Below are 13,233 nucleotides of genomic sequence, written 5' to 3' on the forward strand. Positions count from 1 at the left end.
ACAGACCCAAAATCTAAACTGGTTCTAATTTTGCACTGTTATGCTTTCAATTAGCATTTTGTTTCAATGGAGGGTTTTGGCCAATTATCAAAATCTTTTTTTTTTTCAATCCTGACAAGAATAACATTAAGAAAAACATGGGACCATTGACGCTTGGAGGACTTTTTTCTCTGAGAGTGAGGTATGGGAAGTCCCTTCTGGCGTGACCAATCACAGATGATCCACTACCACCACGTCTGTCAGGGGACAGACCAAGGATCTGAACTGAACAGGCTGGCCCGTCCCCCTTTATAATCGCCCATTCCAGGTTGCAAGTCGTATAAACGCATGGAATCTGACAAATCTTCATCATTTCACCGCTTCCCGATTGATCAGCAACTGAAAAGACGATGGATAGTGAAAATCTGGAGGGACATCGGGCCATATTTCAACCTATTAGCTACCATTAGACAACAGCTAACGTTAGCATTCAACCACCAACAGCTAACATTTCTGAGGCCGGTTGAAGAGACAGCAAGACAGTTAACGTTACATCGATTACGTCCAGTTTACATTTACGGCGGTAAAACTCACAGAAATGCCTCTAAACGGGGCCAATGAGGTAGCCATACCCTGATATTGAGAGGCTTCGCCCTGGAAACCGAACCTGAGAAATCTCCCGTGAACTGGATATTGTGCAGAACGAGTGACGTGAACCAGGTGCCCAGTCAAATACAGCGGAACAGGACGTGGTGTGTGAGCATCCTGAATTTGTAGTTTCGGAGGTGGGAATTGAGGAAACGTAAGTCCAGAATGGGACATAACGATCCCCCGTTCTTCGGAATGAGTATAACCTCCCGGTCGAGGCCCCGATTCATCTTCTGCTCCGGCACAATTGAAATTTCACTCTCCAAAGCTCCTGCCGCTTCCCCTGTGGCCACTGAAAACACCACACTATTGAAACTCTGTGGTTTCATGCAAACTGAAGCCTGTTACCTTTGGCAACAGTTGCTAACACCCAGAGGTGAACCGTGCATGTGCGCCGCTCTGACAGCTAAGGGGCCCGCGGGCTTGAAGCTCACCAGTGGAGCAGCTGCGCCCTCTAGTGACAACAGTATGCCGTGCACTTTTTGATTTTCTCTTTTTTTGAACAACACGGTGCCATCCGCTTCACACCTGGATGCAACAGTGGATGCAAACATGTAATGTGCTTAAGGTGAACTTCGCATGACCCTCTTCTCTCAAAACTGACCCTGCAGAGCACTAAGGGGGTGTAAATAAAAACTGTGAATGGGGTGAACATGATGGGCTGTTACACAGTGCCGGATGGGACTCAAGAGGTGATTCCTCTTCTCTTCTTCATAATCGGGCAGGCAGGCTGTGGCTGGCAAGATGCCGTTTTTCTTTTTCCTCAGGTTGCTAGCCTGCTGCACAGAGGTAACACCTTCCCCATATAAGTCCTTAGCTCATGACGGGTCAAATGGTCAATCCAGTACAGCAAGCCCGTGACGCGGCACAGCCCGACACTGCACCTCCAAATTCATGAAGGATGAGGTCAATGACGATGTTTTCTCCCAAATAGATGGACCATGGACCTAACCCTCCTAAAAGGTGGCCCATTTTCTGCAAAAGTTCCGCTTAGTACACTGTAAGCAGAGTAACCACATTCAGGTTTTTGATAGATTGGGCCGCTGACTTATAAACCTTCCGGGTTACAAGCCGTGAAACGCTCCATCTTTCCAAGGAGGGTGAGGATGGATCAGCAATACGGATTGGAGAAGGTACGCAACTGACTGCTCCACCACTGGGCTACAGGCGAGCATCAGATCCCCACTGCCGGCAATTTCTAAGCCAGAGTAGCCCTCGACGGGAACCCTTTTCATAAGGGGGTTTATCCCAACAACGTTTCATCTCCTTCATATACACCAGGACAGCGGGCAGTTGGGCAGAGATCTGACAAGAAGAAATAATTTGAGGGGCTACAGTGATCTTCATGGGGAAGAAAGTGAGAATGCCGTGTGTGGGGCCATGGGCAGTTATAAAAGGGGACGGGCCAGTTTATACAATTCAGATCATTGGTCTGTTCCCTGACAGACACAGTGGTAGTGGATCTTCTGCGATTGGTCACCCGAGAAGGCATCTCCCGTAGTGAGATATCGAGCAAGGTTCGAAGGAGAACCCCTATTAGCTCCCCCTGATTCTGAGTCTGTTTTGGGTGGGACATGACTGCCCCTGCGTGTAGGAGTACTCCAAGTACACAAAGGCAAACATTCGCAATTTACGCTTCCAAATTAAGACCACACATACATAAACTCGCAATCTACGTATTCACAGCACGTCGTACTCATCAATTACAGCACTTGCATGCACCGCAAACTGTATAAAGACGCAAATGTGCAAGTATGGAAAATTCATAAACACAAACAAAAACATTTAATGCATGCTCGTTGAATTCCAAAAGAATGTGAATCTACCTCCATCTCAGACCCTTCCTCTCACTCACTCCAATCTTTTTTACTTTTCTGGTATCTTTGCTTTCCTTAACGTAGGGCTGCACGATTGTGGCCAAAATTATAATCCCGATTATTTTGATCAATACTGAGATCACGATTATTTATCACAGAGCACTGCTTTCACTTCCATGTCGTGCTACATTCCTGCTGACGTACAAATCTTTGCATCAAAACAAGACTGGTCCCTACTCACAGTGCATCTCCTGGAAGAAGAATATAAAAAAATATTGCACCAAAAGTTTTTTTTCTTTTTTTTTTTTTTTACATTGACGCGCCATACAGCGTCACCATTATGGATGTCTGAATTCATGCTGGACAAGGACGGGGATCCAGTGAGAGCGATGTTATTCTTTTCTTCTTTTCTTCTTCATGTATTCATCGTACTGCAACAGTCTCGCACTCTTTGCATATGACTTGTTCGTAACATCACATCACAGACATCTGACTTTTCTTCCTGGATATGTGGTGAGTAAGTTGACGTTTGAGCGTGAGACTACATTACATAATTTTCATTACATAAAAAATGTTTAATAATGATGAAAACATTTTAATAATAACGCTTCACTTTCTCTCTCTCTCTCTTGCACCCCCAATCTCTCTGGTTTGCTTACTGATGTTCAATTGGCATTTGTTTTGTTTGCTTTTATTTCCATCGCTAATAGAAAGGCCTGTTCACCAATGCTGAGCAGTGTCTGACCCATGTTCAACTCAGGTCTGGGGGAGGGTTGTAAAACCAGCTCCGCTGACACCCGTAGACCCATTCAGGTCAGCCGCCCAGTTCAGGCAAAATCCACTTCACTGTGCTGGTCTGAATGGAGTGTAACAGAGAAAAGCAACGAGAAATATGGGAGGGCGGACTGCATGTGATGAGGTGTGTCCTTGGCCAGACATTGTGGTTGCATAGTTACATGCTATGTAGCATAGACTGCTAAGCCTGGAAGCCCAACGCCCCTCATCCAACCTGACGACCAGAAAACGACAGACACACACAGATGTGCAAACACAAACACAAACACACACACACACAGCCGCCACAGCACGGAGCCATTCCAAATCACAGCTCCAGCTCTGATCCCATCATGGTGATGCTCTTGATCAAAAGCCCGGCCACAGAGACCCCGAGGTGGGTTAGAGCTCTGCCAACAGCTGGGTCCTTTCCAGCACCCCCAAGTCTTATTCGTGGAGACCTATCGGCTCTCATCACTCAGCTGCCAGACTCCCCCGCAAACAAGCGCCGATACACATGTGTACACCCACACACACACACACACACACACACACACACACACAGACTAATCAAGGACATCAGGCAAAGTGAAACAAGCTAATCAGATTTGCTTAAATTTGGTGTGTGCTCTGGATTTGTGAGAGTGGGTATATGTGTGTGTGTGTGTGTGTGTGTGTGTGTGTGTGTGTGTGTGTGTGTGTACCTAATCCAGGTCATGAGCTCCACAGTGTCTGGATCATAAAACTCCCTCAGTTCTGATAATTCCTCCATTAGCTTAGGCCAGAACTAGAGGGAAACAGACAGAGACAAGGGATGGAAAACCCTGCGTTAGCATTCATTAAGGCCGCAAAGCAGAGTTTCAAACCTAGTGGCACATATTAAATAACATCACATTACTGCACTGAATATAACAGCGTACATGGCAGCCATTTAGACTCTTCCAACGGCAAAATAAATAAAACGGAAGCAATCATTTCGGTATCCTGTTATGATCCAATTGCTTGTTATCATTTTCTTCCCCAACTTCCATTTCATGCGTTTTCCTTTCCTCATATTGTTGCACACAGTTTGCACAAACTTGCTCGGCGCCGTAATGAGTCAAAACAAGTGATGAACATAAACCACCAAGAAAATGGCATACCTTGTAATACAGGCAACCGATCATCACCAGTGGAACTGCATATCTGACAAGCCTTAACTGCAGAGTGAGACAAAGAAAACAGCTATAATGAAATGAAAGAATATAAATCGTACCAGCGGCAGAGAAGGGGAGAGTCAGACAGATATGTACCTTAAAATGAAGACAAGCACGGAATGAGATAACGCAGGGATAACGGACAGACAGAGCATCATTGCTCACAAGTCTAAGTTCTTATCTGATCCTTGCTGTCGTCATGTTATGACCACACTGACACCTAGTGGCCTCACTGGCAATGTCATCACCGGTCCAGAAACCACACAGTAGGCAGCATAATCAGGTATCAGGAGCTGGCACTGAACGCTTGCTCAGACTCTCGGGTCTTGTTTACTCATTTTTGACAGTGAGATCCTGAGCATATGTGCATATGCGCATATTTACATATAACAGGTAAAATATAATTCAGTTTAATCCAATTTCTATTTATGTAGAGCCAATTTCCTTTTTTCCTCAGCAACATATGTGCGCATAGTTTTGATCTGCTCTTAATTTGAATCTCTGTATGCTGATGTGTTCTTAGCTGTATTTGATTATACTAACCCTCATTTCTATTGCTTTTTGTTGCTGCTGCTTTGGGGTTTTATCGTATGGAAAGCAAAACATGATTTTTAAGTGCTACACAAATGAATTCATTATTATTACAAAATAGTACGGTCTACACCTGCTCCATATGAAAAGTACCCTGAGATAACTCCTGTGTTCTTTAGAATTATGGAACCCATAAAACTTTAAAGCTGCAATAACCATTTGTTTTGGCCATTTTTGCCAACTGAGCAAGTTGAAAACACAACATCTGACACACAACGTATCACGTTATGAAGTTATTACGCCAAATGTGTTCGCACACAGTTACCAATTTATACATCTAGCAGACACTTGGAGTCGTGTTTATGGGCAACAATGCCCAAAACAATGAGCTAAATGGGAGCTGGAGGTGCAGTTGTTGTTGTGAGCCCGTACCAGAACTTTACTGTTGCAGCGGAGAGAGCTGAGGAGCACAGTCCACAACTCCGTCCCACACACACCATAGGCCGCCAGCGCACACATATGGCCCGTCCATATGTACTTCATCCTGGATAGAGAGTGGCAGAGAGAGGGAGGCAACATCAAGTGGTGTTAGAAAGACTTTTCAAAATGTTTCATCTGGCCAAATTTCCACTGCTGGTGTGTATGTGATGATGTGTGTGTGTGTGTGTGTGTGTGTGTGTGTGTGTGTGTGTGTGTGTGTGTGTGTGTGTGTGTGTGTGCGTGTGCGTGTGTGTGTGTGTGTGAGTGTTGAAAGGATGCTCCCTGCCAGTCAAGCACGTTGAACTCACACATGACAAACCAACTCGTCTTTAGTGAAATGGTTCCACTGCGCTTGAACTGAATTTAGTGCCTAAAACACAGCATTATTATTATTATGTCGGTTCTGACCCAAAGCGCACGAATTAGAGCTCTTAACAAATGAGGGAGAGATTAAAACAGAGAGGAGTGAACAGCAGAGAGAGCACCGAGAGAATGAAATGAGCTGAAAAATTGTTGACAGGTACAGAGATGGAGCCGTGAGAGGGAGAGAGAGAGAGAGAGGGGGGGGGGGGGGGGGCGCGGGAGGCATAAAGAAGTGCAGCCTCACAGAAATAAATCTCAATACGGTTTTTCATGCAAGGGAGCTGTCTGACAGAAACGAATGGCTCTCTGCTCTTTTGGCCTTTCGCTCTTCATCAGCATTTTAGAGAAAAGTGCTGAAATCAAATGAGTCCCTTTCTGCTGCTACCTGGCTGCTGCTGCTGCTGCTGCTGACTTAAAAGCTTTCAGTCTTTTCCTCCTTTTGTGTGGATTCAATCAGTTCTTTAATTCCTGACTGGAGGAGGAATGCACTGTATGAACCATACGTACGAAACGCACCGCACGTCACATGCCATTCCAAATCCTGCCCACCACATACCCTCGGGTCGCCGCAAGAACACAATGTGGAACACTCACAAGCAAGCAAGAGTAAATCCCAGCTGGAGGCTATACGGCAACTCAAAATCATATTCAAATCAAGCTACTCATGTGAATCTTTGAAAACCTGCATCTCCATGTTGCTATGAACGAACCACACACGAGCATGTTCCCCTTTTCCTTCTCGCTGAGTAATTGCAGGTTTCTTTTAATACAGGGGGAAAGAAGGGATGATTCCAATTGGAATCACGGTTTGCTTGACAGTCCTCACAAAGAGCCTAAAGTTAAAGGCAATTACACATTCACAATGAATCGTGGGTGTCGAGCGCGGCAGCCTGTGTTTACGGAAAATGTACTGATGATGCTGGCAGCGAACACCACTTGACAATTACGGATGAAAGTTGGGAGTCAGGTCTGGGGGGGGGGGGGGGGGCTGTCGTGTTTAAGATTATAGATGAGAAACGGGGGAGAAACTGCAGGCCACAAGGCGTGCTAGTCAAGTTGTGTAGCACTACCGAGCTAATAATTAGAGCAATGTGCGAATGCAATACTGTAAAGCACTTAGCATGTTGTACTGATGTGAACCCATCAACACTGAGTAGGTCTGGGGTTGCGAGGCCCAAGACGGAAAGCGAAAAGGTGTTACATACAACTCAAAATGTGAACATGCATCTATCCAAAAGTCTTTCAATCATCCACTGATTACTCTAGGGAAACACCACAACCTGTACGGGAGTGGCAGTGCAGGAATAGTCAGCACAGTCAGCACAGAAACTCTGGTATTTAAACTTTATATATGAGATTATTAATGTTACATTACTCTTTAATCACGCGCAAACACCAGAATGCATGACAACGGAACTGGACAATATTACAACAGCTTGAGAAAGTGATTTACAAAAAGTAACTTGACTGCAAGAGAGAGGCGGCACAGAGTCGAGGCAGTGTGGCTGCAGAGGTTGAGGCCGGTGGGTCGATATTGTTTGGCGGTCATAGTTCTGGTGTGGCCAATAAGGGCACATTTGTCAGGAGCCGTCATGTCACAGCGGTAGCAAAAGCTGCCAGCTCAGAGAGCCGCATCATTCCGGAAATTAAGGAGAAGGGGCTGGATATGAAAGTGGGCTGCAAGAAAGATGTTTCTGTTCAGTGGCAGAAGCCTCTGTGCCAGTGTTGGTGCCTGGTGCTCTCGCCCCACAGCCAGAGTCTGGTATCCATAACTGGAGCCTCTGCAGAGGCGCTGTTCCACAGAGGGAACCTGCCAATGGATGATGCGGTTAGGTGAAGCACAGAAACAGGCCACGGTGTGTGTGTGTGTGTGTGTGTGTGTGTGTGTGTGTGTGTGTGTGTGTGTGTGTGTGTGTGTGCCAGCAGGACGCCAAAGAGAGCGCAGCAACATAAAAACCAGAGAATATGAGAGGGAAGGCTAATAGAGCTAATTATAAAGTGTTACGCAAGATGAAATATCTTACAGTAGGCGGACAGCGCCATGCAGAGTTTTTATTTTCTGCTTCTGAATAGTTAAATAAAGAGCAATTTTATAAACACTATTATTGTTAAGTTTCCCCTTTATCAGTTACAAAACAACCTAGAGAAGCAGATCTGGCTAGCTGTTACAGAAAAATGAAAAAGAGTGAAAACGTACCAAAAAAATGCCTTTTCCCATTAACCTCTACTGTTTTTGACAGTAGAAATGCACAGCATGTCCTCATAACATGCCTCTTATATCCCCGCAACACCAACATTCCCCTCTGTGTCCTCAGATAAAGAAGCGGGCTGAAACCTTTGGACACAATCCATGGAGTGGCATGCCTGTGCAAAAAACACGAGCGAAACAACCTCCGGTTCAACGGATAACTAATTCCCGCCGACTCCAAAATATGAGGTACGCTCATTCTTCTGTCAGGGGCTTTCTTTTTTTTTCCCTTTTTTACTCTCTCCACAGACATTCCCAACGTTGCGCGGGAAGTGGCCGGGGCATCTTTCGAGACCCATTTTGTGTGCAGCTTTCCAAACAGCGACTGAACCCAAAGGCAGATTCCCCCACATGCAGAAGCAGTGCGCATGGTAGCTGTAGTATGAGTGATACTCCGGTGTCTTTTTCTAGCCTCTCCAAAACCAAAAAACACAAGTGTAAGAAATGGATTAAACAGTGTGTTTAGCTGCTCTGGCTACGGTGCTCGCTACCTTCATAGGCACATTCACTGTGTGGTACTTCCTCATATGTGGGATTTGGGGAAACATTACCCATTAGTGTTACATGCATATTCTCATTGGTTAGTTCTCATCCCTGAAGCATTTTAACATTTTGAAACATACTGCTCCAAAATGAAAAACAAAAACAAGTCAGTGTTGTGTTAGACCAGCCCTACACTGCAACACGAGAACAATACTGTTTCTGTATTTCCACATGGGTCAGGAACGGTGATGCTTGTGCATATTTAACGCCCCTTTCACAAGAACCGCAGCCATACAAATCAAGGCAACTAGCTTTTTAACTAGCTAGCCACAGCCGATAAAATCTTCTAGTGACAATCGGCCTACAAAATCAACGCCGGCCAGAAGTTAGACGCCTTCTTTACCTAACTGCTGCCTGAAATCAAGGACCTATTCTTTCAAAAATCACTACGATTATCATTGTGACCTGCATGTGTACAATCTCAGGCGTGGCAACAGTAACCAAGGGGGTCGGGGCACTGAGAGTTGGCGCGTATGGGTCTCAGCCATCACTTGTCCAACTGTGTCCACTCTTTGTGTTCCTGCTGTGCGTGGTGTCGCTATCTGAAAGATTGAGGTACTGCGGGACAGCGCTTGGTGTGGAGGGCTGATCGGGGCTTGAAGTGGATCACTCAGACACTCGGTGAGAAAACAGTTCGAGAGGGCACTTGGATTCCAGCGTCTGCTCACGAGCACCCACAATCAAGCCGCCAAGAGGAAAAGCACATTTGAAGAATCCCTGTCCGAGACTACTTGGGAATGTGAGTGTGTGCACGAGCTCACCTCATAGTGCTGAAGGCCAGGAGGCCATAGAACAGTGAGTGCAACAGATTATAGGCCACATCCGGGCGAAGACCCGCCACTCGCCCCTCTCCGGCTCCTTTCCTCTCCTCGGCTGAACCCCCCTTAGGTCTGCTGAGAGAGGCAGCGAGACAAAAGACAACAGTGATACACAAAACATTGCAGCCAGACGCTTGAGAAGAGAGGCAGAAGGGGAAGGTGGGTGGAATTGATATTATTCAGATTATTCAGATCTCAGTAGCTGTTATTCAGATTTCATTAGCTGTATGCGAACGAGCGGACACGCAATGATGCACACCCACGACCGTTTCTGTCTGCAGGAGTCAGCGCGCAGACGAGCCGGAGAAGGGCCCGAGGGCAGTGATGTCACTCCCGCGATTTGGCCTCCCGCGCCGAATCAGACGGACACGGGGCTCCATTTGAATACAAATCCAATCTGGCTCTTGCTTCTACGTGAGGTGGGGTAAAACTGGATTAAATTAACTCCTGAATTGGCAAATAGCCCTTTGTTCTATGAGGTTAGTATTCCGGCCCTCCAACAGCAGCGGGCGAGTTGATATGCTAATGTGATTAGTTCAATGCGGCCTCTCACCTTGCACCACAGGCAAATGAAGCTCTGAGAGGCAGCTGGGAGAATATTCTATTATCCAGAGCATGAAGCAACAATGCCATTACTAAATCTGCAGTGATGTGGGGCAGAGACATGGGGACAGTGACTAACACCTTGACTGGGTTCCTGCCTCCTGGTAGACATCCTGATGTCTTCCTCTGAGCCGAAACTCCCTTTACTCTCTGCAAGGGCGGAAACTTTCCAGTCATTTACACTTCACTACCTCCTTTGACCAACCTGCCCTGACAAGGTCGCACACTTTTTCATCCCTGCCAAGTTTGAGCATTAAATACTAAAACACTGGCTGTTACAAATACATAAGGACTAGATATGTATGAATAAGAACATGATTTCCAAGTTTGCTAATTGATTCTTGAAAGCAGCGTTTGAATTTTCTGCACTTCCTTCTACACTGCAGGTAATAAGATAAGATATACCTAAGCTGGTCGCTATCTTTGTCCGTCTGCCGCGTGGGGGCCGCGCAGGTGGTGCACAGTGTTGAATTATCAGAGCTTCGTCACCGAAAAAACAGCTGCCTGCCGCGTCTGGAAACGGCGCTGACGAGGCTGAACCAAAACTGTACAGTTGCGCGCCTTAAAAAAGCGAGAAACAATCGGCTGAAAGGCGCTAAAAAGCCCCTCTTTTACATGCAAGTGGTCTGATTGTAAAATATCTCCGATTGTGGTCCAAGCAAGTAAGCCATCAACACTACTCCATTGAAGCCTAACAGCCTTCCTGCTTAGCTGTAACAGTCAACACTGAACTGGATACATGACGTATAAAATAGTCCAAGACATAACCAAAAGTCATCTTTGTGTTGGGACCGTAAATGCACACACTTAACACAGATTACACTGGTCATTAGAAGAGAAGTAAGAGAAAACCTGGATATTATACTATACCTCCCCCCATAGAGCTGCCAAATGCTTCTTTTCATGCGACAGCAAGAATCCCTTCTCCCCCTCCCTTGTCACTTCCTGTCCAGCCATCACCTACCTCAGGTTCTGCAGTGCGGCCACCGCCAACATGCCGCTGAGCAGTAGCAGTGTGAGGACGTAGGGGTACAGCAGCAGGGTGCCAGCCAGGCGCTCCAGCGTGTCGAGGGGCAGCAGACCGAAGGCCTCCTCGCACAGGTAGAGACTGGCATCAAAATCCCTGCAGGAGGCGGGGTGGGGTCAGAAAGACGGACATAAAAGAAATGAAGAGTAGGGGGCGAAGTTGAAACTGTTTTGTTCCTCTGCATTTGGTGCAAAACTCATTGCTGTGCTGTTTATCACTCAGCACGTCAAGGGACATCTTTTGGATATTCTGTTGATGAAGTTTCTGTGGGCCGCACTCTATGCTAACTGTACCCTCATCAAATGTGTTCAGCTAATCCAGGCTTAACATGCCGCTCTTAGGCTCAAATGAACGCGCTAATTCTCATCCAACTAATTCGGTTCTTGAATTGATTTGTTCATCCCGCCTGAAGTTATCTTGATTTAACAGCGGGCTTTTGTTTCGAAATGAAGGCAACTCGAGTGGAAAGTGAAAACTCAAGATCAGCACTAACATGATGCGCAATATGGCTGGTGCACTTATGTGAGCTAGGTATTTGGGGAAGCCTCCTAACATGCACTGGGCCAACAGACTAATGGACATAAGTTTCCTTACATTTGTGTTCCTGAAATGTTACTAGTTCTATTGTGACCAACATTGTGCTCCACATCAGTTATTATGAGTGAATACAGTTGGGCTGTAGGTGATTTTGTGTGCATGATTAGTGAGAGTCTTACTGGTGGAAGTGCATGCAGCGGTTGTCCAAGTAAACCTCACGCTTCTTCTCTGCATGGGTTCTTCTTAACTGAGAAATAAGCCTCAGTACCTCATGAATATTCTACTATGAAAGGAAACGCTGCCAAAATCCCTTATGAAGTATAGTTTGTTTTGTGCAGTCTACTGTATACTTGTAATGCAAACACATTTCATACATTTTAGTATTCAAATCACAAATTCCAAACATAGTGTCATCATGAAAATGCCACCTTTTGTGTTTCCAGTGGTTTGATAACAGGGACGTCTTTGCATCATCATACCTCAAAAAAAAAAAAAAGGATCCCTTTGTATCTTGAAATTAGCCCGTGGTGGAACAAGTATTTAGATCCTTTACTTAAGTAAAAGTACCACGGCAGCAATGTAAAACTACTCTCTTACAAGTAAAAGTCCTGCATCCAAACACCTACTTAAATAAAAGTATAGAAGTATCACATTTACTTAGTATCAAAGCACCAAACGTCCTAATTCTGCAGAAAAATGCAGAATGCTCTTATGAGCGTTACATTATTTTATATCCAGTATTACATTATTACTGCTGATGCATCAATAGCCAGGTTTCCATCCAAGCGTATCGCACATTTTGACGGAATTTCGAGAAAATCTGCAAAGGAAATGCGAATGAATGCCTGTCTCCATCCACTACCGTTATGAGATCATTAGGAGATGGTTCGTCCAGATAAGCGGTACTCTCCAGTCGGGTGCCATTAAACCAGACCAGCAGAAGAAGAGGGCACAACAAGATGACGTAGGCAAATGAGCGCCAGTCGAACCTCAAACAGTGGAAGACGATGTAGAAAACCTGTTTGTTTCACCTGTTGTTTGTTTCATGTATTCATTTGAGGAAGGTCACAGTCTCCGTCTCTGACTAGTGGGGTAAGAAGTTCTGTTTCACAAACCTGTACTCTTATTTTGGACTTTTCTCAATTAGTATGTTTTTGTGAAGCATGATATCATTTTACCTCACCGGAACTTGAACACTTATTTAAATTCATAGACATCTGAAACATGAAAAGAGACTGCTTTTTCTCCGGGGTCACAAGCCAAAAAGGTTGGGAGCCACTGCTTTACTGTTTCATACTGTGTTGCATTTTATAAGCTTATGAGTGGAGCGGAAGTAGAAAGTTACAGAGTTACTTTTAACTACCAGTTCATATATGAGATCATGATCCAGCTACCTGCAGAGGATTTCAGGAACTTCAGATTATTTTGAAGGCAGCTTTAAAGGCGTTGTCCAATCATCCACAATCGAATTAAGATACATTAGTTTTCCATGTACAAAGAAGAACAGGGTCCATCCTGAACTGAAGAGAGAGCTGCGAGAATCAACATTTTCAAACAGAATTAATTCACCTCGACATGAACGTCAGGTGTAAACTTGTGCTGCTGGGTTTTTTTTTTTTTAGAGCGGAACATTTGCCGCCGTGTCATTGGTGCTGCTGCGTCTGATGGA

General features: G+C 45.3%; 1 protein-coding gene across 1 annotated transcript in view; it reads right to left on the reverse strand.

The window, feature by feature from the left end:
* dpy19l3 (dpy-19 like C-mannosyltransferase 3) overlaps window positions 1–13,233 on the reverse strand; it is a 49,800-nt gene that overhangs the window by 17,919 nt on the left and 18,648 nt on the right. Inside the window, exons 11-15 of the mRNA XM_070908311.1 lie at window positions 10,965–11,123; window positions 9,341–9,472; window positions 5,378–5,489; window positions 4,361–4,417; window positions 3,923–4,005 (exon numbers count right to left, since the gene is read on the reverse strand). Of these exons, the coding sequence (XP_070764412.1) occupies window positions 3,923–4,005; window positions 4,361–4,417; window positions 5,378–5,489; window positions 9,341–9,472; window positions 10,965–11,123 (543 nt within the window). The remainder of the gene's footprint in view (window positions 1–3,922; window positions 4,006–4,360; window positions 4,418–5,377; window positions 5,490–9,340; window positions 9,473–10,964; window positions 11,124–13,233) is intronic.

Source organism: Enoplosus armatus, chromosome 1, assembly GCF_043641665.1.
Source record: "Enoplosus armatus isolate fEnoArm2 chromosome 1, fEnoArm2.hap1, whole genome shotgun sequence".
Classification (NCBI taxonomy): Eukaryota; Metazoa; Chordata; class Actinopteri; order Centrarchiformes; family Enoplosidae; genus Enoplosus; species Enoplosus armatus.